Source organism: Gadus macrocephalus, chromosome 12 (assembly GCF_031168955.1).
Source record: "Gadus macrocephalus chromosome 12, ASM3116895v1".
In the NCBI taxonomy this organism is placed as follows: Eukaryota; Metazoa; Chordata; class Actinopteri; order Gadiformes; family Gadidae; genus Gadus; species Gadus macrocephalus.
The window spans coordinates 74,726-102,500 of record NC_082393.1 but is presented as its reverse complement, the minus strand read 5'-3'; the positions used below and the strand labels follow the sequence as shown (position 1 = coordinate 102,500).

The following is a 27,775-nucleotide window of genomic DNA, read 5'->3' as shown; positions in this document are numbered from 1 at the left end:
GAATGTTACATTTTCTATGTTAAATCCCAAATAAATTGTTGACATTTCTATACGAAAGCCGGAGACTCCATCATTAAATGTATTCGTTTTTGCGGTTATTCAGCTTCTTCTTCTCCTCCGGAAAAACACGACCGCATTGCATTGTGGTATACAGGAGTAACATGTAGGGTACATCGTATGTACCCTATTTTAAGTCCACTATATAGTGCCCTACAGGCCTATAGTGGACCACTGAGAATTCGAACACCCTACAAAATGGCGTGCACCCTATTTAGTGCACTACATCCATGATAGGGAATGATTTCGAACACAGCTATAGTCTCATCTCCATAGGACGCGACTAGCAAGGACGTGTCCTAGCAAGGCTGCAGCCTTCACTTTGGGAAACAGCCACGGTTCCAGAAAATGGAAATCAAAATCCACTGCGAAAGTCTCTTGTTATTCGTGTCATCGGCAGAGCACTGTCAATCACGCACAGCCCGGTGAACGGCACATGTGATTGGAATGTACGTCAGCCGAGAGCAACCAATAGCTTTAGAGCTAAATGGTCCCGCCCCCAGGAACGTTTTGTTTTTTTTCAGATTCGACTCAGGAGTTTCAAAACGAGTGGCGTCAGAACACTACCAATATTCACGTGACTCAAAGCTTGCGCCTGTGTGGTCAAATCTCTGAAAAGTCAGTTCTGAAAAAATACGTTGCAATGGCGTAAACGTACACCTTTACAAGTTTTTAAAACTAAATATTCAACCTTTCAAAACGTATTTCTCAATGTATGAACACCTGTTTGCAGAATCCCATTTACAAGGTTTCAAAACCGGGAAACAATGAAATACACTGTTAGAACAGTGCCAGATTTGAAACTCTGCAAATGCGCTGGTGAAATTGTTAGAACTTTGAAAATGTGTTGGTGAAAATGATGAAGAAGATAAAATAGAACACACAATCATGTTTACAGATGTTTGAATTTTAGTTTTATTTTCTTTCAAGTTATAATCTCTTTTTTCAGTGTTGCAAAACCTTTTTTACAAGGTGTTGAGTTTTCAAACCCAGACTTACAAGCCTTTGAAACTTTTTTTTTCAGGTTTGAATTATGGCAGGAAACTGACTCCATAGGTTTCGCAAGGCATACTGCGAAGCACAGTCGCAAGGCGTACTATGCTTTCCTTCCTTAATGGCAATTTTACCTCTCATTAGATTTAGCAATCATGGAGCCCCCACTTGGCTAACGTTAGTTCTATGCTACCCGTACTTGAAACTGCTGTTTGAGAAAATCTAACTAGCGTATGTTTCGGATGTTGACAGCCGTGCGAAGAAGAAGGGGTTCGGTGTTGACGGTGAAAGTTAGGCCGGTTTATAGCAGAGTTTCCGTTTTCAGTTATTACCGGTCAATGACCGGAAAAAAATGAGGAGGACCGACAATTCTAAATGTCCCAGGTCAGAATGACCAGTGGCAACTGGTCATTAGGGGCAAGTCGCTACTCTCACAAGAAAAAAAGAAAAGAAAATTAAAATTAAAAAAAAGGAAATGTATAAAAAATAGAATATCTATATATTTTTTTGAAATAATCTCCCCAGAAAGTACTATAAAATAATAAGTTTGGCGCTTTTATTTAATTTTTAGTCGACCCTGGCTTGCTTCTTCCGGCTGAGTTTGTCTGGAGGGGCAAAAGGGGCTCTAGCCCCACCAGCCCAATGCAATGTGTATTGGACTGGAAACATTGAAATGCGCATGCTCAGAGTGTTTCTCTGTTGAAGTGGACGGAGATTATTTTACTTAGTGGTGGGGCTAGCCCAATATGTCCATGGTGTGGACTTGGGACCGTTAAATATCCCAGGATGCATTTCGCATTTCCCATTTCTGTTTTAAAATATCAGTGTGTAAGCTATAAAATAGGCTATATAGGAACATTTGAAAGTATAACAAAGATGGAGGCCTATTCAACATATTTGCATACTATTATTTTAAAATGAAAGGGGTTTTGTTTTACATAATTTGTTTATTGTATAAGTCGCTGATGGAGGAAACCCATCGCAACGGAAACCCCGATCGGATCCATCTGAGTGTGTGTGTGTGTGTGTGTGTGTGTGTGTGTGTGTGTGTGTGTGTGTGTGTGTGTGTGTGTGTGTGTGTGTGTGTGTGTGTTTCTATTCTATTCTATTCTATACAGTGTTACCCTTTAGGTTTAATTTGATAAAAACAACAGTGTTACCCCTTATGTTTTTTTTCCCACAATGACTGATGAAAAACAACTGTGTTACCCCTTATATTTTATTTGACAAGGACCCTTTTTTTTTTTTTTTTTTATATATGTTTTTTTTCATGACGACCAATAAAATACAACAGTGTTACCCCTTATATTTTATTTGACAAAGACAACAGTGTTACCCCTTATTTTTTTTTCATGACAACCAATAAAAAACAATAGTGTTACCCCTTGTGTTTTTTTTCATGACGACCAATAAAAAATGAGTGTTACCCATTATGTTTGTTTTCATTTAGACCAATAAAAAACAACAGTGTCACCCCTCATGTTTCATTTGATAAAAACGACAGTGTTACCCCCGATGTTTTATTCGATACATTTCGACAGTGTTACCCCTTATGGATTTTTCATGACGACAGATAAAGAACGACAGTTTTACCCTTTACGTATCTTTTGATAAAAACGACAGTGTTAGCCCTTATGTTTTTTTTCCCATGATGACTGATGAAAAACCACTGTGTTACCCCTTATATTTTATTTGACAAGGACCCTTTTTTTTTCAAATATGTTTTTTTTCATGATGACCAATAAAATACAACAGTGTTACCCCTTATATTTTATTTGACAAAGACAACAGTTTTACCCCTTATGTTTTTTTTCATGACTACCAATAAAAAACAATAGTGTTACCCCTTGTGTTTTTTTGCATGACGACCAATAAAAAACGACACTGTTACCCCTTATGTTTTTTTTCATTTAGACCAATAAAAAACAACAGTGTCACCCCTCATGTTTCATTTGATAAAAACGACAGTGTTACCCCCTGTGTTTTATTCGATACATTTCGACAGTGTTACCCCTTATGGGTTTTTCATGACGACAGATAAAGAACGACAGTTTTACCCTTTACGTATCTTTTGATAAAAACGACAGTGTTACCCCTTATGTTTTTTTCCAATGATATCTGATGAAAAACAACAGTGTTACCCCTTATATTTGATTTGACAAGGACAATTTTCTTTTTTTTTCAAATATGTTTTTTTTCATGAAGACCAATAAAATACGACAGTGTTACACCTTACATTCTATTTGACAAAGACAACAGTGTTGCCCCTTATGTTTTTTTTCCCACAATGACTGATGAAAAACAACTGTGTTACCCCTTATATTTTATTTGACAAGGACCCTTTTTTTTTTTTTTTATATGTTTTTTTTCATGACGACCAATAAAATACAACAGTGTTACCCCTTATATTTTATTTGACAAAGACAACAGTGTTACCCCTTTTTTTTTTTTCATGACAACCAATAAAAAACAATAGTGTTACCCCTTGTGTTCTTTATCATGACGACCAATAAAAAACGACACTGTTACCCCTTATGTTTTTTTTAATTTAGACCAATAAAAAACAACAGTGTCACCCCTCATGTTTCATTTGATAAAAACGACAGTGTTACCCCCGATGTTTTATTCGATACATTTCGACAGTGGTAACACTGTCGAAATGCACTACATCCATCCTTATGGGTTTTTCATGACGACAGATAAAGAACGACAGTTTTACCCTTTACGTATCTTTTGATAAAAACGACAGTGTTAGCCCTTATGTTTTTTTCCCATGATGACTGATGAAAAACAACTGTTACCCCTTATATTTTATTTGACAAGGACCCTTTTTTTTTTTTATATATATGTTTTTATTCATGACGACCAATAAAAAAACAACAGTGTTACCCCTTATGTTTTTTTTCATGACGACCAATAAAAAACAACAGTGTTACCCCTTATGTCTTTTTATATGACGACCAATAAAAAACAACAGTGTTACTCCTTATGTTATTTTTCATGACGACCAATAAAAAAACAACAGTGTCACCCCTCATGTTTCATTTGATAAAAACGACAGTGCTACCCCCTATGTTTTAATTGATAAATATCAACAGTGTTACCCCTTATGTTTTTTTTCATGACGACCAAAGAAAAACAACAGTGTCACCCCTCATGTTTCATTTGATAAAAACGACAGTGTTACCCCCTATGTTTTAATGGATAAATATCGACAGAGTTACCCCTCATGTTTTTTCCATGTTGACCAATAAAAAACGACAGTGGTACCCCTGTCTACGTTTTTGCGGGGATCCGAAACTGAGCTGTATAGAGTGTTAACCTCCGAACTTATCAATGCACCATCAAGACACCGAATAAAGTCATCACAATGGTTATACTCAACCGGACTTTAACCCCGGTCTCCCGGGGGTTAGCTCACAGCTCTCTCCACTTCCCACTGAGATTTTTAATTCAATTATGTCTGAGGTTATATATGGCAGTGCAATAGACATGATAGCATAACGGTTAAAATTAAAGATATTGTGTTTTCCTCAGTAATTGAGCCGCGGTCTCCAGTGGGTTAGGCAGAGTGCACACCACTGCAACACTGAGGCGATGACAATACACAATACACAATAATCAATCATCAATAAAGAGGATATACATGACATTAAAATGTATGTGTGTATTTCTTTTATTTCCCTTTTTTTTTTTTCATGACGACCAATAAAAAACGACACTGTTACCTCTTATATTTTATTTGACAAAGACAACAGTGTTACCCTTTATGTTTTTTATCATGACGACCAATAAAAAATAATAGTGTTACCCCTTATGTGTTTTTCATGACGACCAATAAAAAACAACAGTGTTACCCCTTATGTTTTTTTTCATTTAGACCAATAAAAAACAATAGTGTCACCCCTCATGTTTCATTTGATAAAAACGACAGTGTTACCCCCGATGTTTTATTCGATACATTTCGACAGTGTTACCCCTTATGGGTTCTTCATGACGACAGATAAAAAACGACAGTGTTACCCTTTACGTTTCATTTGATTAAAACGACAGTGTTACCACTTATGTTATTTTCCCATGATGACTGATGAAAAACAACAGTGTTGGCACTTGTATTTTATTTGACTTTTTTTTTTTTCAAATATGTTTTTTTTCATGACGAGCAATAAAAAACGACAGTGTTACCCCTTATGTTTTTATTCATGACGACCAATAAAAAAACAACAGTGTTACCCCTTATGTTTTCTTTCATGACGACCAATAAAAAACAACAGTGTTACCCCTTATGTTTTTTTATATGACGACCAATAAAAAACAACAGTGTAACCCCTCATGTTATTTTTCATGACGACCAATAAAAAACAACTGTGTTACCCCTTATGGTTTTTTTCATGACGACCAAAGAAAAATGACAGTGTCACCCCTCATGTTTAATTTGATAAAAAACGACAGTGTTACCCCCTATGTTTTAATTGATAAAGATCAACAGTGTTACCCCTTATGTTTTTTTTCATGACGACCAATAAAAAATGACAGTGTTACCCCTTATGTTTTTTTTCATGAAGACCAATAAAAAACAACAGTGTTACCCCTTATGTTTCATTTGATAAAAACGACAATGTTACCCCTCATGTTTCATTTGATAAAAACGACAGTGTTACCCCTTGTGTTTTTTTTCATGACGACCAAAGAAAAACAACCGTGTTACCCCCTATGTTTAATATGATAAATATCGACAGTGTTACCCCTTGTTTATTTCATGACGGCCGATAAAAAAAACGAATGTTTTTTTTCATGACGACCAATAAAAAACGACACTGTTACCTCTTATATTTTATTTGACAAAGACAACAGTGTTACCCTTTATGTTTTTTTTCATGACGACCAATAAAAAATAATAGTGTTACCCCTTATGTGTTTTTCATGACGACCAATAAAAAACAACAGTGTTACCCCTTATGTTTTTTTTCATTTAGACCAATAAAAAACAATAGTGTCACCCCTCATGTTTCATTTGATAAAAACGACAGTGTTACCCCCGATGTTTTATTCGATACATTTCGACAGTGTTACCCCTTATGGGTTCTTCATGACGACAGATAAAAAACGACAGTGTTACCCTTTACGTTTCATTTGATTAAAACGACAGTGTTACCACTTATGTTATTTTCCCATGATGACTGATGAAAAACAACAGTGTTGGCACTTGTATTTTATTTGACTTTTTTTTTTTCAAATATGTTTTTTTTCATGACGAGCAATAAAAAACGACAGTGTTACCCCTTATGTTTTTATTCATGACGACCAATAAAAAAACAACAGTGTTACCCCTTATGTTTTCTTTCATGACGACCAATAAAAAACAACAGTGTTACCCCTTATGTTTTTTTATATGACGACCAATAAAAAACAACAGTGTAACCCCTCATGTTATTTTTCATGACGACCAATAAAAAACAACTGTGTTACCCCTTATGGTTTTTTTCATGACGACCAAAGAAAAATGACAGTGTCACCCCTCATGTTTAATTTGATAAAAAACGACAGTGTTACCCCCTATGTTTTAATTGATAAAGATCAACAGTGGTACCCCTTATGTTTTTTTTCATGACGACCAATAAAAAATGACAGTGTTACCCCTTATGTTTCATTTGATAAAAACGACAATGTTACCCCTCATGTTTCATTTGATAAAAACGACAGTGTTACCCCTTGTGTTTTTTTTCATGACGACCAAAGAAAAACAACCGTGTTACCCCCTATGTTTAATATGATAAATATCGACAGTGTTACCCCTTGTTTATTTCATGACGGCCGATAAAAAAAACTAATGTTTTTTTTCATGACGAGCAATAAAAAACGACAGTGTTACCCCTTATGTTTTTATTCATGACGACCAATAAAAAAACAACAGTGTTACCCCTTATGTTTTCTTTCATGACGACCAATAAAAAACAACAGTGTTACCCCTTATGTTTTTTTATATGACGACCAATAAAAAACAACAGTGTAACCCCTCATGTTATTTTTCATGACGACCAATAAAAAACAACTGTGTTACCCCTTATGGTTTTTTTCATGACGACCAAAGAAAAATGACAGTGTCACCCCTCATGTTTAATTTGATAAAAAACGACAGTGTTACCCCCTATGTTTTAATTGATAAAGATCAACAGTGTTACCCCTTATGTTTTTTTTCATGACGACCAATAAAAAATGACAGTGTTACCCCTTATGTTTTTTTTCATGAAGACCAATAAAAAACAACAGTGTTACCCCTTATGTTTCATTTGATAAAAACGACAATGTTACCCCTCATGTTTCATTTGATAAAAACGACAGTGTTACCCCTTGTGTTTTTTTTCATGACGACCAAAGAAAAACAACCGTGTTACCCCTTATGGTTTTTTTCATGACGACCAAAGAAAAATGACAGTGTCACCCCTCATGTTTAATTTGATAAAAAACGACAGTGTTACCCCCTATGTTTTAATTGATAAAGATCAACAGTGTTACCCCTTATGTTTTTTTTCATGACGACCAATAAAAAATGACAGTGTTACCCCTTATGTTTTTTTTCATGAAGACCAATAAAAAACAACAGTGTTACCCCTTATGTTTCATTTGATTAAAACGACAATGTTACCCCTCATGTTTCATTTGATAAAAACGACAGTGTTACCCCTTGTGTTTTTTTTCATGACGACCAAAGAAAAACAACCGTGTTACCCCCTATGTTTAATATGATAAATATCGACAGTGTTACCCCTTGTTTATTTCATGACGGCCGATAAAAAAAACGAATGTTTTTTTTCATGACGACCAATAAAAAACGACACTGTTACCTCTTATATTTTATTTGACAAAGACAACAGTGTTACCCTTTATGTTTTTTTTCATGACGACCAATAAAAAATAATAGTGTTACCCCTTATGTGTTTTTCATGACGACCAATAAAAAACAACAGTGTTACCCCTTATGTTTTTTTTCATTTAGACCAATAAAAAACAATAGTGTCACCCCTCATGTTTCATTTGATAAAAACGACAGTGTTACCCCCGATGTTTTATTCGATACATTTCGACAGTGTTACCCCTTATGGGTTCTTCATGACGACAGATAAAAAACGACAGTGTTACCCTTTACGTTTCATTTGATTAAAACGACAGTGTTACCACTTATGTTATTTTCCCATGATGACTGATGAAAAACAACAGTGTTGGCACTTGTATTTTATTTGACTTTTTTTTTTTCAAATATGTTTTTTTTCATGACGAGCAATAAAAAACGACAGTGTTACCCCTTATGTTTTTATTCATGACGACCAATAAAAAAACAACAGTGTTACCCCTTATGTTTTCTTTCATGACGACCAATAAAAAACAACAGTGTTACCCCTTATGTTTTTTTATATGACGACCAATAAAAAACAACAGTGTAACCCCTCATGTTATTTTTCATGACGACCAATAAAAAACAACTGTGTTACCCCTTATGGTTTTTTTCATGACGACCAAAGAAAAATGACAGTGTCACCCCTCATGTTTAATTTGATAAAAAACGACAGTGTTACCCCCTATGTTTTAATTGATAAAGATCAACAGTGGTACCCCTTATGTTTTTTTTCATGACGACCAATAAAAAATGACAGTGTTACCCCTTATGTTTCATTTGATAAAAACGACAATGTTACCCCTCATGTTTCATTTGATAAAAACGACAGTGTTACCCCTTGTGTTTTTTTTCATGACGACCAAAGAAAAACAACCGTGTTACCCCCTATGTTTAATATGATAAATATCGACAGTGTTACCCCTTGTTTATTTCATGACGGCCGATAAAAAAAACTAATGTTTTTTTTCATGACGACCAATAAAAGACGACAGTGTTACCCCTTATGTTTTTTTTCATGACGACCAAAGAAAAACGACAGTGTCACCCCTCTTGTTTCATTTGGTGAAAACGACAGTGTTACCCCCTATGTTTTATTCGATACATTTCGACAGTGTTACCCTTTACGTTTCATTTGATAAAAACGAAAGTGTTACCCCCTATTTATTTTTTCATGACGACCAATAAAAAACAACAGTGTTACCCCTTGTGTTTTTTTTCATGACGACCAATAAAAAACAACAGTGTTACCCCTTGTGTTTCATTTGATAAAAACGACAGTGTTACCCCCTATGTTTTATTCAATACATTTCGACAGTGTTACCCCTTATGGGTTCTTCATGACGACAGATAAAAAACGACAGTGATACCCTTTACGTTTCATTTGATAAAAACGACAGTGTTACCACTTATGTTATTTTCCCATGACTGTTGAAAAACAACAGTGTTAGCCCTTATATTTAATTTGACAAGGACATTATTTTTTTTTTTTTCAATTTTTTTTTTTTCATGACGAGCAATAAAAAACGATAGTGTTACCCCTTATGTTTTTATTCATAACGACCAATAAAAAAACAACAGTGTTACCCCTCATGTTATTTTTCATGACGACCAATAAAAAACAACTGTGTTACCCCTTATGGTTTTTTTCATGACAACCAATAATGTCTAGGTAGCAACAATAGACCCGGTTCCGAAGAAACCAAATGTTGCAGGTCTCAACAACTACAGGCCTGTGGCACTCACCCCTATCGTCTGGTCATGAAACACATTAAAGCCTCCATACCGCCATCATTAGATCATGATCGGTTTGCTTACCGGAAGAACAGGTCAACAGAGGATGCCATTGCCATTGTGTTACACACTCTACTAGAACATCTTGAGCACAGGAACACATATGGGACACTCCTTTTTGTTGACGTTAGTTCAGCCTTCAACACTATTCTGCCAAACAAGCTACACAGCAAACTACACAAACTTGGCCTGAACACCACATTATGCAATTGGATTTTGGACTTTCTAACCCACCGCACACAACATGTCAGGATTGGCAGGTCTCCCCCACCCTGCCCATGAACACCGAGGCCCCCCAGGGTTGCGTGCTCAGCCCACTTCTCTACACTCTTTTCACTCACGACTGCTGCTCCTATTCTCCATCTTCCCACATGGTGAAATCTGCTGACGACACAACAGTACTTGGCCTCATCACAGGAAATGATGAGACCTCTTACAGGAGGGAGGCCGAGAGACTGGTAGACTGGTGCGGAGATCACAACCTGGTTCTCAACACCACCAAGCCCAAGGAAGTGAGCATCGATTTCCGCAGGGCCAGACACCTCATCCACTGCCCACTCCTAATCAGAGGGGAGGAGGTAGAGAGGGTGTCCAACTTCAAGTTTCTGGGCGTGACTGTGGCCGACGATCTGTCCTGGGGGACCAACATGACCTCTGCCATGGGTAAGGCACAAGAACGCCTCTTCTACCTGCGGAAACTTAAAAGGCAGGGTTAGGCAAAACTTACACTGGGACTGATGGTCAACTTCTACCACTGCGCAGTAGAGAGCGTACTCACCTACGGACTACTGGTGTGGTTCTCCAGCTGCACCAGGAGGCCCTCCACAGAGTGGTCAAGGCTGCAGGGGGATCATTGGGATGAGCCTCGCAGAGATCTCCACAGTCTTCACCTCCCGCTGCCTACGCCGGGTGAACAACATCCTAAAGGACCAGGTCCACCCAGCGCACCATCTCTTCCAGCGACTGCCCTCTGGACGAAGGTACCGTTCCATCCGCTCCAGGACCAACACTGACCAACAGCCTCTATCCACAGGCTGTCAGACTGCTGAACGAACAACCTGCCCCCCGCACCCCCCCCCCCCCCCCCACACTCAATAACTGTGAACTGGACTGCATTGCTGGACTGTACACTATTTTCCATCTATTGCAGGACTCACACATTGTAGCTATAAGTGGACTGTTGACACTTCAACTGCACTAGCATTATTGCACTTTTGGGTTATTGTTATTTTTATTAATATATTTGTATACCTTACTACATGGGAGCTCTATCTTTATAGTGTGTTATGTATGCTATCAGGTACTTGTATGCCAGTGGTGGTGGTGATGCTCTAAACATTTTGTTTGTTAACACTGTTGAACAAGGACAATGAAAAATCTAATCTAGTGTGTGTGAAAAGTGAAACAAGAAATACTCTTAAGCGTTTATGCTCAACATTGTGTTTCTAAGTTAAATAATACGAAGCGGATATGAAATAAAGCTGTTGATTCTGAAAAAAGTATAAATGGTATTGAAAATCTGGTATATTACATATATGTGTTGAATTGTTAAACGTTATAACCAAAATTGAGAAGTCTGAAGTATTTAAAGGGTCAGAGAATGGGCGGCCGATTGACCTCCATCATAAAAATAACATTTTAAAGTTGTACTATTTCAAAAGTTCCAAATACTTAAAAAATGTGAATGGTAGCCTGCGATTCAAAGCTAATATGAACATTTGGAATGGAGTCTCTAGCTGAAAGATTGTGGCAGGACTGGAGTAGGTCCCAACATTTAGTAGACGAAAGAAATAAAGAAATAATAAAAGCAGAATTGAGCGCTGCTAACATAAAGCAGCGCTCAACTTAAATAAAGGTAGGACACACAAATTCAAAAGTAAAATCTTTAAACAAAAATATTTATTCTACATATGAAAATGTCTTCATGGGGTGAAGAAATATAAAACCAATGTAATGGAAATATATAGTATTTTATGTCTTAAGTGTGTACCCACAATGCATTGTAATAATATAGACAAAACAACCAGTGCTCATATTGTAGGACACAGCAGTTCTCCTGGAGCTGCCCTGTCCATAAGGTAGGCTGGGGTAGGGTAGGATAGGCTTAGGTAGGCTAGGGTAGGGTAGGGCAAGGTTAGGTAAGCTAGGCTAGGGTAGGCTTGGGTTAGGTAGGCTTGGGTTAGGTAGGCTAGGGTAGAGTAAGGTTATGTAGGCTTGGGTAGGGTAGGCTAGGGTAAGGTTAGGTAAGCTAGGCTAGGCTAGGGTAAGGTTAGGTAGGCTTGGGTAAGGTAGGCTAGGGTAGGGTAAGGTTAATCTAGGGTTGGGTAGGTTAGGCTAGGGTCAGTTACGGTAGGGAAGAGCAGAATAGGCTATGGTAGGCTAGGGAAGGATAGGTTGAGGTAGGGTCAGTTAGGGTTGAGGTAGGCTGAGGGAGGGTCAGTTAGGGTGAGGTAGGGTCAGTTAGGGTGAGGTAGGGTGAGGGAGCTGGAGGGAGGGTCAGTTAGGGTGAGGTAGGGTGAGGGAGGGGGAGGGAGGGGGAGGGAGGGGGAGGGAGGGTCAGTTAGGGTGAGGTAGGGTGAGGGAGGCTGGCCCATAAAGCCCAGCCTCCTACTTCTGGTCCAGCTTTGCTCCTCAGTATTCTGCGTACTGCGACTGAAGCGACTGTAAAGAAGTTGTTAACCAATTAAATATTATTCCACTGAATTATCTCACCTTATGCATATATGTATGTATGTATGTATGTATGTATGTATGTATGTATGTATGTATGTATGTATGTATGTATGTATGTATGTATGTATGTATGTATGCATTGTGATAGTGTAGTTGCTATGCTGGTTGTGATAGTGCAGTTGCTATGCTGGTTGTGATAGTGTAGTTGCTATGCTGGTTGTGATAGTGTAGTTGCTATGCTGGTTGTGATAGTGTAGTTGCTATGCTGGTTGTGATAGTGTAGTTGCTATGCTGGTTGTGATAGTGTAGTTGCTATGCTGGTTGTGATAGTGTAGTTGCTCTGCTGGTTGTGATAGTGTAGTTGCTATGCTGGTTGTGATAGTGTAGTTGCTATGCTGGTTGTGATAGTGTAGTTGCTATGCTGGTTGTGATAGTGTAGTTGCTATGCTGGTTGTGATAGTGTAGTTGCTCTGCTGGTTGTGATAGTGTAGTTGCTATGCTGGTTGTGATAGTGTAGTTGCTATGCTGGTTGTGATAGTGTAGTTTCTATGCTGGTTGTGATTGTGTAGTTGCTATGCTTGTTGTGATAGTGTAGTTGCTATGCTGGTTGTGATAGTGTAGTTGCTATGCTGGTTGTGATAGTGTAGTTGCTATGCTGGTTGTGATAGTGTAGTTGCTATGCTGGTTGTGATAGTGTAGTTGCTATGCTGGTTGTGATAGTGTAGTTGCTCTGCTGGTTGTGGTAGTGTAGTTGCTATGCTGGTTGTGATAGTGTAGTTGCTATGCTGGTTGTGATAGTGTAGTTGCTATGCTGGTTGTGATAGTGTAGTTGCTATGCTGGTTGTGATAGTGTAGTTGCTATGCTGGTTGTGATAGTGTAGTTGCTATGCTGGTTGTGATAGTGTAGTTGCTATGCTGGTTGTGATAGTGTAGTTGCTATGCTGGTTGTGATAGTGTAGTTGCTATGCTGGTTGTGATAGTGTAGTTGCTATGCTGGTTGTGATAGTGTAGTTGCTATGCTGGTTGTGATAGTGTAGTTGCTATGCTGGTTGTGGTAGTGTAGTTGCTATGCTGGTTGTGATAGTGTAGTTGCTATGCTGGTTGTGGTAGTGTAGTTGCTATGCTGGTTGTGATAGTGTAGTTGCTATGCTGGTTGTGATAGTGTAGTTGCTATGCTGGTTGTGATAGTGTAGTTGCTATGCTGGTTGTGATAGTGTAGTTGCTATGCTGGTTGTGGTAGTGTAGTTGCTATGCTGGTTGTGATAGTGTAGTTGCTATGCTGGTTGTGATAGTGTAGTTGCTATGCTGGTTGTGATAGTGTAGTTGCTCTGCTGGTTGTGATAGTGTAGTTGCTATGCTGGTTGTGATAGTGTAGTTGCTATGCTGGTTGTGGTAGTGTAGTTGCTATGCTGGTTGTGGTAGTGTAGTGTGTACTTACAGGAATCGAGCGGCTGAGGTATCGCCCGGAGGCTGCCTTCAGCCCGCTGTAGGGAGCCTGCGGTCCCGGAGCCTTCTTCCCACTGGGCCTCCCAGGGGCGCCAAAGTACTGACCGGGGTCCTTGGGCGGCACTCGGGGGCCCCGGGGGAGGAGGGTGGCCGCGGGGGAGCGAGGAGAGGACGGGGGGTGAAGAGGGCTGTAGGTCGGCCTGGCCTCCTCCACCTCACCGCCGTAGAGGTCGCCCAGGGAGTTGCCTAGCCTGGAGTTAGCCGCAGTGCTGAGGATCAATGAAACTGTCAGAACTACGAAAAGCAGATAGTGCAGAGGTTCTGCACCACAACCTCTACGGGCTAACGCTATGCTACTGCTATGCTACCAAAGGAGCTGCTCTGAAGGTTGACTCAGGGATTGAGTCCTCTACTTAGACTAGGACCTGGGGGTGAGTTCCTAAGACTCCTTCACCTTAGGTTTTCTTGAGTTTCACAATACCGGCTTCAGCTGTGGTGAATTCTCCTGCATAGGTTATAAAAATATTGAGTTAGGGTAACCTAACCCTAACCCTAAACATATTGTTGCGGTCTGAGAAAAGTGGAAAAAAATAAGACTGGTTCAGCGGCATATTCGACGCCTGGGGAATGCTGGTGGAGCCGTTTGAGTTTTTTGGAATATACTGCAAAAGTTTTGGTGTAGTTAGCCTAGCTACACAGCATGGTTGTATCACTAATGTTAATGTTGTTGGAGCAAACCCTTTGTGATGCACGGAAATAAACAGTTGAATTTGATTTTTGTTTTGATCCGTGTTCAGGGCTGATAGGATAGAATACCATACACATGCAGCGTATGTAACTAGTTTCAAGTAGTAAAAGTCCTTCCAATTCAGACATTATGTGACTTTATTTCGTTTTCTAGACGTCTGTCATACTGCAAGTTAAATGTAAAGGTGCCCATCCTGCGTTTGTGGTTCAACGTGGAGCTGGAGCAGGACTTCCACATCAGCAGAAGAGCCATGCATGGTCTGCAGAGGTGGTTATTACTTGTCTCCGGGATGTGTACAAGTAATTCTTTAACACCTTAATTTCAGAACAAATCTTTTGATGCTACAATATCTTCCTTTTTAGGTAATTTTAACCCTAACCTAACCACTAGGGATGGGCAAAATGATTCTTTTCGGGGAACTAGTTCTTTCAGTTCAGTTCACTATAACGATTCGTTCATTTGATTCGGTCGTTTTGATTCGAAAAAAACTTTTTTTTATAATTTTTTATTTTTTTTTAATTGGTCATGGGTCCGGATAGGACCGTCAAGACCGCAGTCCGCCGTTTGGAGATGCCTGCTATATAGTATATCGAACGTCCCACCAATATTTATACCACTTGCTTACTCTCTATATTTCATTCATGGTTTTACATTTATAATTTTATTTTACTTTACATTTAATTCTTCATTGTTCAGGCATTACAGAACTTGCATGGTCATAAATAAAAAATACGAACTGCAGTTTAATTTCTTTGTTTGTTCTTAAATTGATGTAGAATGGAGCAAAGACTCCTGGGATTGGGAAATGCGTTGATCCAATAAACAGATGGAGGGTTAGGCAGACAGAGAAAGCGCGCATATTCGACGGTACCGCCTTGTCATTGGTTTACCCAGGTGCCATTCCAACACCATTGCTACCTCTCATTGGCTGAATCTTTGAGCACGTTGTAGACTCAATCAATATAAGTCGCGGGGAGACGGAGCTCTGTTCGTTTGTATATTTTATTTTCGTGACCATATGTTTGGTTTATGTTAAAAAAAAAGAATCAAAGAACCAGTTCTTCTTGTTTTGGGGAACCAGTTCTTGTCGTTCACGTTCGGGATTCGTTCGTTGTAACGAATCAGTCGCGACCGACACATCCCTACTAACCACCGACCCGAACCACCTGTGTGTAGAGAATATAAATTATGGATTACCTTCTGAGGTTTGAGGTGGACGGACTTCGACTGACCCTCTTAACACCGGAACCTATAGGGACTCTGACACACACACACACACACACACACACACACACACACACACACACACACACACACACACACACACACACACAGAGTTCATACAGTGTAGTTTAAAGAGGGGTCTATACCAGTGTAGCTTAGAGAGGTCTTTAGCTGTGTAGTTTAAAGATAGGTCTTTACCTGTAGTTTAGATAGGTCTTTACCTGTAGTTTAGAAGTCTTTATCTGTAGTTTAGAGGTCTTTACCTGTAGTTTAGAGAGGACTTTAGCTGTGTAGTTTAGAGAGGTCTTTACCTGTAGTTTAGAGAGGTCTTTACCTGTAGTTTAGAGGTCTTTACCTGTAGTTTAGAGAGGACTTTAGCTGTGTAGTATAGAGAGGTCTTTGCCTGTAGTCTAGAGAGGTCTTTACCTGTAGTTTAGAGAGGTCTTTACCTGTAGTTTAGAGAGGTCTTTACCTGTAGTTTAGATATCTTTACCTGTAGTTTAGAGAGGTCTATACCTGTAGTTTAGAGAGGTCTATATCTGTAATTTAGAGAGGTCTTTACCTGTAGTTTAGAGAGGTCTATACCTGTAGTTTAGAGAGGTCTTTACCTGTAGTTTAGAGAGGTCTATATCTGTAGTTTAGAGAGGTCTTTACCTGTAGTTTAGGGTGCACTCACACTAGGCCATCTGGCCGTGGCCGTGGCCGTTTTAGCACCTAACCGTGCTCAAATCTGCCAGTGTGAGTGTGGCCAGTCTGGCCAGGCCGGGCCAATTTGGCCACTTGGGAGAGGTGTGCTGCTACGGCACGGGCCGCTACGGTACAGATGCTAATGAGCCGACACGCACACACGCACGGCTACGCAACCTGAGCTGGATGACGTATAGTCCATGCGACGACCACGGACATAATAACGGCGACGAGCCTTCTTTCTCATTAAACGGTAAACATATATCCAAATAAGCAACAGACTCAGCAAAGTGCGAACTGTGTTCTCTGTGTTGTTGTCCATTGTTGTTAAAACTCTGACTGGCGGCAGACTTTATTATGGTCCATGCAGCGGACCCTTGGTGATGACGTATTACGACGTGATGACGTATGTACAAGAGCCTACCGTGGCTAGGCCACAGTTGCAACGGCCGCGGCCAGATGGCCTAGGGTGAGTGCAGGCCAGAGAACAATGGGGCCATTTGAGCATGGTTAGGTGTGAAAACGGCCACACGGCCACGGCCAGATGGCCTAGTGTGAGTGCACCCTTAGAGAGGTCTTTACCTGTAGTTTAGAGAGGTCTTTACCTGTGTTGCTGAGCTGCTGGTCTGTTGTGGATCTTCATTTCTAAAGGCCTGAAATGAGCCCGACAGACAAAGACATGGTGAGCTTGATGCTGATGTCTTCCTCATGAGCGCTGAAACCCCACCTAGCCTTGATGCTACCGAGAATAACTCTCAGAGTCAGCTAGCTCCAGGCTAACTCTGTGAGTCAGCTAGCTCGAGGCTAACTTCCTGCTAGCTCGTACCGTAGGGCTCCAGGTAGGCGCAGCGTCCGACGGCCTTTTAGAGCTCGTAGTTCGTCTCCCTGGGTAACGATGGCCGCCGTCTCCCTGAGGTCCTTCGGCAAGACACAAGAAATACACTTTCAAATACACAGGAAATACACTTTCAAATACACAGGAAATACACTTTCAAATACACAGGAAATACACATTCAAATACACAGGAAATATACAGAGGAAATACACAGAAAATACACATTTAAATACAAAGGAAATATACAGAGGAAATACACAGAAAATAAACATTCAAATATACAGAGGAAATACACAGAAAATACATTGGATATGTAATACACATTGGACATTGGACATTGCTCTTTTATATTTACATTTAGCAGACCTTTTCTCCAAAGCAACTTACAACCGTTCGTCCACACATTCACCCCACCGGCGGAGTCGACCCCACAGGGCGACAGCCAGCTGGTCACGAGCAGTCAGGGTGAGGCGTCTCGCTCAGGGACACCTCCACCCTCAGCTAGGAGGAGCCGGGGATCCAACTAGCAACCTTCCGGACTCAAGTCAACCCGCTCGACCTCCTGAGCACGGTGACACCATTTTGTGTGGATTGTGTGGATTGTGCGTATTGTGTGTTTTGTGTGAATGGTCATGTATAGTTCTGTATTGTGTGTGTGATCATGTGTTGTGTGTGCCTACCTCAACTGGCCTGTCCGTCATGCTGTGGGAGGGGCTTAGCGTAAGGCCATCCATACAGGAAATTAGCCTTGACTCCGCCCTCCCCCCTAGATCTGCTCTCCCGTCCTGCAAGGCCTTCTGAGAACTCTGCTCCCCCAGCGTCCAGAGAGCTGCCTGTTTCCTGTTAGACAGGAAGTACACCTCTTAAACACACATCCTGCTTCCTGTTAGACAGGAAGAACACTTCTTAAACACACATCCTGCTTCCTGTTAGACAGGAACAACACTTCTTAAACACACATCCTGCTTCCTGTTAGACAGGAACAACACTTCTTAAACACACATCCTGCTTCCTGTTAGACAGGAAGAACACTTCTTAAATACACATCCTGCTAACTGTTAGACAAGAAGTACACTTCTTAAACACACACCCTGCTTCCTGTTAGACGGGAGAACACTTCTTAAACACACACCCTGCTTCCTGTTAGACAGGAAGTACACCTCTTAAACACACACCCTGCTTCCTGTTAGACAGGAAGTACACTATTTAAACACACACCCTGCTTCCTGTTAGACTGATACTACAGGAAGTAGCCTTGAAGTTGATGCTTATACTATAGTATCATCATACTATCATATCATCATACTATCATACTACAGTATGATACTATAGTACAGGGATGGGCAACTTTCATGATAAAGAGGGTCACATTTTTCATCATAACCATTTTGAATTTGGTAGATATGATTTCCTGTATTCTGGTGCATTTTGGGGATGGCCACTACCTATGTACGGTATGTAAATTGAACCAACATACATTCAATTCATGTTTTCCATGCTCAAACAGCCACATGAATGGTCAGTATTTTTATCAGTGCAAAGGGCTCACATACATCATCATTCATTGAAACAAAACTGAAAAACCGTGGCCAAACATTAAGTGCAACAACTCAATGAACTCAAACCCAACAAGCATGATATTCATTGCAGTTGTAGTAGTTGTAGTGGCGACTTAAGTGGATATCTTTAATGACTGATATCGTTTCTAAGTAAACTAGACGCATGGGTTTGCCTTTGAATTCTATGAATTCTTCTCATCTTTCTTGACCAAGTTTTCTGTAACTCGATCAATTATTCTTATTTATTTATTATTTATTTATTTATTTTAATTATGTGCAGGCCTGACTGAGTGAGTATCATACTATAGTATCATACTATAGTATCATACTATAGTATGATAGTATAGTATCATACTATAGTAAAATACTATAGTATCATACTATTGTATGATAGTTTAGTATCATACTATAGTATGATAGTGTGATATTACTATAGTATGACAGTGTGATATTACTATAGTATGATACTGAAGTATTAGAGGAGCCTACGATTCGGTGCACTGAACCTCGGGAACGGCAGGACGAGCGCTATGAATGAAGGGTTATTCCAGGAAGTTATGCTCACACTTCTGGGAATTGTTACTCACTATTCTGGGAAGAGATGCTAACTCTTCTTGGAAGTGTTGCTCACTCTTCCAGAAAGTGTTCCAGAAAGTAATACTCACTCTTCCAGGAAATGCTGCTGGGGCCCGATCACGGAGCCCGGGCGGCAGATGCGTATCCAGGCGATGGCTTCTGGGGCGGTGAAGCGGTAGTGTTTCATCAGGTAACAGCCAATCAGAGTGCCCGTACGACCGAGGCCCGCTACAGGAACACACAACCAACAATGAATCTAGAGCAACACCGGCCTAAACCTGGGGTTAAGCTACAGAGTAACAACAAACTACTTCTAGGGTTAGAGTTAAGTCAGCCCAGTTAGGGGTAGAGGTGGGGAAAGGCTTAAGGTTAGGGTTAGGCTTAGGGTTAGGGTAAGGCTTAAGGTTAGGTTAGGTTTAGAGTTAGGTTAGGGTTAGAGTTAGGTCCGACCTTTGCAATGGACGGCGACAGCTCCTTGGGTGCTTTCACAGACATGCAGGAAGCGCTGCATGATGGCGTCACTGGGCGTGCTGCCATCCACGAAGAAGAGGTCGTGATGCTGGAAGCCGGCGTCTGTGAAGCGCTTTGCATCGTAGACTTTCTTATTCAGGCGGACTACGGTCGTCACGTTGTGTTTCCTGAAGTACGGGAAGTAGGCTTCTGGTGCATGAAGAGGGTATCCTGAGAACCGAGAGAGAACCCTCTTAGGAACACGTGTACCACACCTCAGTACTACTACAGACCTGAGGACACTAGTACTACACCTCAGTACTACTACAGACCTGAGGACACTAGTACCACACCTCAGTACTACTACAGACCTGAGGACAGGAGTACTACACCTCAGTACTACTACAGACCTGAGGACACTAGTACTACACCTCAGTACTACTACAGACCTGAGGACAGGAGTACCACACCTCAGTACTACTACAGACCTGAGGACACTAGTACCACACCTCAGTACTACTACAGACCTGAGGACACTAGTACCACACCTCAGTACTACTACAGACCTGAGGACATGAGTACCACACCTCAGTACTACTACAGACCTGAGGACAGGAGTACCACACCTCAGTACTACTACAGACCTGAGGACATGAGTACCACACCTCAGTACTACTACAGACCTGAGGACAGGAGTACCACACCTCAGTACTACTACAGACCTGAGGACACTAGTACCACACCTCAGTACTACTACAGACCTGAGGACAGGAGTACCACACCTCAGTACTACTACAGACCTGAGGACACTAGTACCACACCTCAGTACTACTACAGACCTGAGGACACTAGTACCACACCTCAGTACTACTACAGACCTGAGGACAGGAGTACCACACCTCAGTACTACTACAGACCTGAGGACACTAGTACCACACCTCAGTACTACTACAGACCCTCAGTACTACTACAGACCTGAGGACAGGAGTACTACACCTCAGTACTACTACAGACCTGAGGACATGAGTACCACACCTCAGTACTACTACAAACCTGAGGACATACACTGTACTAGTATGACTGTTGTACTAGCAGTAGTCATACTACTGTCATACTACTACAGTCATTCTACTTTTACGTTTATGTAATGTCAAACTGATGTTTACTTCTGATCAGAAAGCTTATGTAAGGTAAATGTATAATAAGTGTGACCTGATACCAACTCACCATTCTCCACTTTAGTTTTCAGATGAGGTCCACTAAACGCCAGAAACTTTCCAGGGACGATCCAGTTAAAGTCTCCATTTTCTACTCGCTAAGAAACAAAAATACTCACTTTAATGGTTACGAGTGGTAGAAGATGTAATATAAATATTAGTAGTCATGGTGTTACATTTCATACGAGTATTATTAGTCATGGTGTTACACGTCATATTAGTAGTTACAAAAAAAGATACACAACAATATTATCAACATCTCGACTTTTTTTGCTTGAGTTGAGACCTCCCCTCTGGATTCAGATTTGTTGTACTCCCAGTACTCCCAGTAACATACAGTGAGGGTCACATGGGGGCCAGTACTCCCAGTAACGTAGTGGGTCATACTAAGCATCAGTTAATGGAGGTAATGTAGTATTCTGTACTCTAGGAGCCTTGTGAGATGTGAGATAGTTTTACCTCATAGTGTTCGTATTCATCAACATCAAATGTCTCAAAGTCAAAGAAGTTGTGCTGCAGAGCCTGGAACACGATCCAGAAAACAGGTTTTAAGGTTAGTCATCCATCTTGTTTTGTAACAATTAATCCCATTTGAAACCCCATCTCTTCACTGCTAAACAACTTTGTAAATACCAGCTCTATACTATAAACTATATTTTTATACTGTACATGTCAGCTCTATGCTGTACAAGTCAGCTCTATACTGCACATGTCAGCTATATACTTTATAAGTCAGCTCTATACTGTTCATGTCAGCTATATACTTTATAAGTCAGCTCTATACTGCACATGTCAGCTATATACTTTATAAGTCAGCTCTATACTGTTCATGTCAGCTATATACTTTATAAGTCAGCTCTATACTGTTCATGTCAGCTATATACTTTATAAGTCAGCTCTATACTGTTCATGTCAGCTATATACTTTATAAGTCAGCTCTATACTGTTCATGTCAGCTATATACTTTATAAGTCAGCTCTATACTGCACATGTCAGCTATATACTTTATAAGTCAGCTCTATACTGCACATGTCAGCTATATACTTTATAAGTCAGCTCTATACTGTTCATGTCAGCTATATACTTTATAAGTCAGCTCTATACTGTTCATGTCAGCTATATACTTTATAAGTCAGCTCTATACTGTTCATGTCAGCTCTATACTTTATAAGTCAGCTCTATACTGTTCATGTCAGCTATATACTTTATAAGTCAGCTCTATACTGTTCATGTCAGCTATATACTTTATAAGTCAGCTCTATACTGTTCATGTCAGCTATATACTTTATAAGTCAGCTCTATACTGCACATGTCAGCTATATACTTTATAAGTCAGCTCTATACTGCACATGTCAGCTCTATACTTTATAAGTCAGCTCTATACTGTTCATGTCAGCTCTATACTTTATAAGTCAGCTCTATACTGTTCATGTCAGCTATATACTTTATAAGTCAGCTCTATACTGTTCATGTCAGCTCTATACTTTATAAGTCAGCTCTATACTGTTCATGTCAGCTATATACTTTATAAGTCAGCTCTATACTGTTCATGTCAGCTATATACTTTATAAGTCAGCTCTATACTGTTCATGTCAGCTCTATACTTTATAAGTCAGCTCTATACTGTACTGTGAGCTATGGGATGTCTTTCTATCAGCTGCTTAAACACTCACTCAAGACAAGAAGAAACAAACTCACTTTGCAGACTCCTTGCAGGCAGTCCAGAACCGAGAGGTTGTAGGTACAACTGACCAGAGAAGCGTCCCTGAACCAAAAAAGAACATTATTATACAGCTAGTTATACATAAACAAGTGTTGCAGTGGTACGGTGTGAGGAATGTGAGGTCGGCAGTTCAAGTGTGACCTTGACCAAACATATACAACCTAGCGACTGTAAGCGCTTGGCACTTGCTCTATGAACATCCTTACTGTACCGACAGCGATAGATTGTTTTTCTTTCTTCTGACAAATGTATCTATTGTAAGTCGCTTTAGACAAATTGCCAAATGTCCTAAATGTAAATGTCTTTGGTTTTATATGGTCAGGGTCATATGGTTGGTGTTCTAAGGTTGGTTTAGTGTCAGTGGGTTCGATTCAGCCAATGAGAGCAGGTAGCAATCGCTTTACAGACCATCTGATTTAACGAACAAATCCAACGACCGAATCAAACGAACAAATCTTGATAGTGAACAGAACTGAAAGAACTGATTCTCAGAAAAGAATAGTTTTGCCCATCCCAAGTGTACATGCAGCTCTATACTGTACATGCATCTCCATAGTGTTCAGGCAGCTCTATATTGTACATGCAGCTCTGTAATGTACATGCAGCTCTATAATGTAAATGCAGCTCTATAGTGTACATCCGGCTCTATAGTGTACATGCAGCTCTATATTGTAAATGCAGCTCTATACTCTACAAGCAGCTCTAATCTCTACATGCAGCTCTATAGTGTACTGTACAGGCTGCTCTATAGTTTGCATGTAGAACTATAGTGTACAGGCAGCTCTATAGTGTAAATGCAGCTCTATAGTGTAAATGGAGCTCTATACGCTACATGCAGCGCTAAAGTGTACATGCAGCTCTACCTGAACGGGAGGTAGAAGGCGTTGGTCCCGGAGGTCAGCGACCTGAAGGCCTCCTCTGGGGTCTTCTTCAGGTAGATCACCTGAATAAAGAGAGAGAACCACATCTTATCTTGGTGCATCATAGAGGCTCTTATTTCAGTATCCTAGAACTGAAGCCACAATGACGCCTTTGTTATCGGTCTTCAAGGACATCAAATATTCAACATCAAATATTCTACAGTTAATCATCACGTGATGTTAGTTTCCAGCCGAACCCGCCTTTGTTGGGACCAGCTACTCCCCATACTGTCTCTCTGACCCACTACTGTCTCTCTACGGTCTCTCTAATGACCCCCTACTGCCTCTCTACTGTCTCTATGTCCCCCTGCTGTTTCTCTACTGTCCCCCTACTGTCTATCTGTCCTATCCAGTCTCTCTACTGTCCCTCTTTCTCTCTGTCCCCTACTGTCTCTACTGACTCTCTACGGTCTCTCTACTGACTCTCTACGGTCTCTCTACTGACTCTCTACGGTCTCTACTGACTCTCTACGGTCTCTCTACTGACTCTCTACTGTCTCTCTACTGACTCTCTACGGTCTCTCTACTGACTCTCTACTGTCTCTCTACTGTCTCTCTACTGTCTCTCTAGTACGTACGGAGTAACAGCCAATAAGCACGGCTGCATTGGCCCTTCTCCGCTGGTCGAAGGTCGTGTAGTGAACGATCCTCTTCCTGGTCAGAGTAAACGACTGGAGGAAAGAAACAAAATCAGTCACTTGAGAGATGGTATAGAAATAAGACCAAACGACATTCCCACATTCAGTCACTGTACAGCTGAACTGACGAGCTCCACATGATCACACACACCGCCCAGACAGAGCTCCACATACACCGCCCAGACAGAGCTCCACCCAACAGACAGAGCTCCACCCACCAGACAGAGCTCCACATACACCGCCCAGACAGAGCTGCACCCACCAGACAGAGCTCCACCGCCCAGACAGAGCTGCACCCACCAGACAGAGCTCCACCGCCCAGACAGAGCTCCACACACACCGCCCAGACAGAGCTGCACCCACCAGACAGAGCTCCACACACACCGCCCAGACAGAGCTGCACCCACCAGACAGAGCTCCACCGCCCAGACAGAGCTCCACACACACCGCCCAGACAGAGCTGCACCCACCAGACAGAGCTCCACCGCCCAGACAGAGCTGCACCCACCAGACAGAGCTCCACACACACCGCCCAGACAGAGCTGCACCCACCAGACAGAGCTCCACCGCCCAGACAGAGCTCCACACACACCGCCCAGACAGAGCTGCACCCACCAGACAGAGCTGCACCCACCAGACAGAGCTGCACCCACCAGACAGAGCTCCACACACACCGCCCAGACAGAGCTGCACCCACCAGACAGAGCTCCACACACACCGCCCAGACAGAGCTGCACCCACCAGACAGAGCTCCACCCACCAGACAGAGCTCCACACACCAGACAGAGCTCCACACACCAGACAGAGCTCCACACACACCGCCCAGACAGAGCTGCACCCACCAGACAGAGCTCCACACACACCGCCCAGACAGAGCTCCACCCACCAGACAGAGCTCCACATACACCGCCCAGACAGAGCTGCACCCACCAGACAGAGCTCCACATACACCGCCCAGACAGAGCTCCACCCACCAGACAGAGCTCCACACACACCGCCCAGACAGAGCTGCACCCACCAGACAGAGCTCCACATACACCGCCCAGACAGAGCTCCACCCAACAGACAGAGCTCCACCCACCAGACAGAGCTCCACCCACCAGACAGAGCTCCACCCACCAGACAGAGCTCCACCCACCAGACAGAGCTCCACCCACCAGACAGAGCTCCACCCACCAGACAGAGGGGGCTTATTTCAGTAATGGTCCTAAAATGGCATAGATTTCTATGTTGACGCTCATATTAGACAAATTACTATGCTTAAAACAAAAACAGAAAATCCAAAAACTGGTTTTGGGTACACTGGCCATATATATCAAGTCAAGTTTATTATAGCCATTTCAACAGTATATAAAATACAGTTGATAGGAATTTGTTTTGGTGTGCTCACATGTATTACACAGCAACATAACAACACAACATTACAAGACAGAAAGCCAAAACGGCACATAAATAACAAGGAGTACAACACTTAACACACATGAAAAACACACAATACATGAAAAACACACAATGTAATATATATACATATATATATAGATAGATTCTGTGTATATCTGTATGTATCTATATCTATATCCATATCTATATATATTTGTTTTTATATATATATATAAATTGATATAGTATGACTGGTTGAATGAAGAGACAGAGGACCACTTTATAGAACAGAACTGAAACTACAGCCCTGCAGAGGAATGACGTTACTAGGGCAACCAGTAAACACTGGAACCCCCCGGGCTGGAAGATCAGGTCGGAGCGGTCCAACCCTTAACTTAACCCTTAACCCACCCAGACCCTGAGTGACTGACTCACTACTCACCCAGACGTTGGCCCACAGGCCCAACTCTAAACATTATTAGTTTAAATAATAATCAAGACATGATAGTGTGGAAGGGGCTATATACATATGTATATAAATATACATGTACTGAATGATATATATATATATATATATATATATATATATATATATATATATATATATATATATATATATATATATATATATATATATTGTATGCATGTACTAAACTGCTACTACATCCACTATACTGCATACCACACATACCTACCTTGAGTTTCTTGTTCAGTTTGCAGCAGTAGCGATACAGAGCAGCCAAGTGCAGCGGTCCGAAATCTGCATAGAAACTAGAGAACAGAAGAGTGCTTATCCAGCTGAAACTCTGGGCACTTATTAGATGTTATTACAATGTCACAAGATGAATTCAAATATATCAATCATTATTAATATTAAATGACTTATGTGTTATACAAAGTGGAGCTATACTTAATCATAAAATGACCACAATATCAGAGATGAAGAAAACCTAAATTCTACAGCCAGTATGTACTCTTTAAAACAATCACTTTATAACTTATTAATATCTTATTAATGATCAGTATGTACCCCTTTGAGTGTCTGTTTGTATATTTATCTTATTAATATTTTATTAATGACAAGTATGTACGCCTTTAATCGTCTGCTTGGACTGCAGTATCGGTTTAAACCGCTGGGTGTCGGAGACATATCGGACCTTTAATCTGATGAGAGGACTTAATCCTCATCAGAGGTCTTATCTAATTTAAAGACTTAATTCTCATTTAAAGATTGTATTCTGATTATTTGACTTAATCATCGTTATTTGACTTAATTCTCATTATTTGACTTAATTCTCATTTAACTTAGTTACTCACTTCTCGTACACGAACTCGTCGTCGGTGCAGAAGTAGTGCGTGTTTGCGGTACTTTTGGGTTTGCTTCGTAATGTAGCGAAATACAAGCGATCTGTAATGAAGAAAAAGATTATAGGACTAATTTAAGAACAATTTATAATAAATTGTAATGAATTTCATTTATTACATATTATATTAGCAAACAGGACCGTGATATTGTATTTAGTTAAACACAGGATAATGTTTGACTATTTGTTTTAGACGTAAACAACCAGTAAGAGGGTTAGTACTACAGTGTCTACTATATCTACTATATAGTAGATATATAGTCTACTATATAGTAGTATAGTACTACTATAGTACTACTATTGTAATTAGTGTTAAGGCTCAGGATATAAAGAGTATTTCTGTACCTCTGATGAATCCTGAAGCTCCTAACAGATCAAAGTCTTTTTCTGCCATTTGAAACAAAGTAACCTTTCATCTCCTTAATGTACCGAGTCAGCTCAGAGTATCAAAACATCCCGATTACACTACACAATATACACTACACTTTATGTTCATAGACCCGCTTCATCTCAAAGTGAAGAAAACACCACGACTTCTTTGAACACTTAAGTTAACTTAACTTCACTGGTAAGTGAAGACTGAGCTGCTATTGGCTGA

At 40.7% G+C, this 27,775-nt stretch overlaps 2 protein-coding genes and 1 long non-coding RNA gene across 4 annotated transcripts; 2 read left to right on the top strand and 1 right to left on the bottom strand.

The window, feature by feature from the left end:
* Positions 1-9,996: 9,996 nt before the first annotated feature.
* Positions 9,997-11,187, top strand: LOC132468715 (uncharacterized). Its single transcript, XM_060066485.1, has 2 exons — positions 9,997-10,399; positions 10,499-11,187. Exons 1-2 carry the CDS (start codon positions 10,015-10,017, stop codon positions 10,747-10,749), a joined length of 636 nt encoding a protein of 211 aa, XP_059922468.1. The 5' UTR covers positions 9,997-10,014; the 3' UTR covers positions 10,750-11,187.
* A 7-nt stretch (positions 11,188-11,194) lies between these two features.
* Positions 11,195-12,448, top strand: LOC132468716 (uncharacterized). The gene is made up of 3 exons (XR_009528257.1): positions 11,195-12,135; positions 12,167-12,246; positions 12,277-12,448. It is a non-coding gene; the product is annotated as an uncharacterized LOC132468716 (long non-coding RNA).
* On the bottom strand, positions 11,614-27,768 carry cdc14ab (cell division cycle 14Ab). Of its 2 annotated transcripts, XM_060066482.1 has the most exons (16): positions 27,523-27,768; positions 27,131-27,221; positions 26,509-26,584; positions 24,374-24,466; positions 23,739-23,818; positions 22,851-22,917; positions 21,612-21,674; positions 21,163-21,250; positions 19,936-20,166; positions 19,575-19,713; positions 18,031-18,190; positions 17,341-17,432; positions 17,120-17,167; positions 15,801-15,863; positions 13,848-14,124; positions 11,614-12,397 (listed from the first exon to the last, which is right to left on the bottom strand). In XM_060066482.1, the coding sequence occupies exons 1-16, from the start codon at positions 27,569-27,571 to the stop codon at positions 12,368-12,370; spliced, it is 1,647 nt and encodes a 548-aa protein (XP_059922465.1). In that variant the 5' UTR covers positions 27,572-27,768; the 3' UTR covers positions 11,614-12,367. The 2 variants fall into 2 exon arrangements, with proteins under 2 accessions (XP_059922465.1, XP_059922466.1); XM_060066483.1 differs by lacking the exon at positions 17,120-17,167.
* Between the last annotated feature and the right edge of the window lie 7 nt (positions 27,769-27,775).

Coding starts and splice junctions, on each gene's coding strand:
- cdc14ab (XM_060066482.1), bottom strand. CDS start 27,571: ATGGCAGAAAAAGACTTTGATCTGTTAGGAGCTTCAGGATTCATCAGA. Junction 23,819..24,373: donor TGCTTATTGGCTGTTACTCC/GTACGTACTAGA, acceptor CTCTTTATTCAG/GTGATCTACCTGAAGAAGAC. Junction 15,864..17,119: donor CCAGCAGCTCAGCAACACAG/GTAAAGACCTCT, acceptor TGTGTGTGTCAG/AGTCCCTATAGGTTCCGGTG.
- LOC132468715 (XM_060066485.1), top strand. CDS start 10,015: ATGAACACCGAGGCCCCCCAGGGTTGCGTGCTCAGCCCACTTCTCTAC. Junction 10,400..10,498: donor CAACATGACCTCTGCCATGG/GTAAGGCACAAG, acceptor ACCACTGCGCAG/TAGAGAGCGTACTCACCTAC.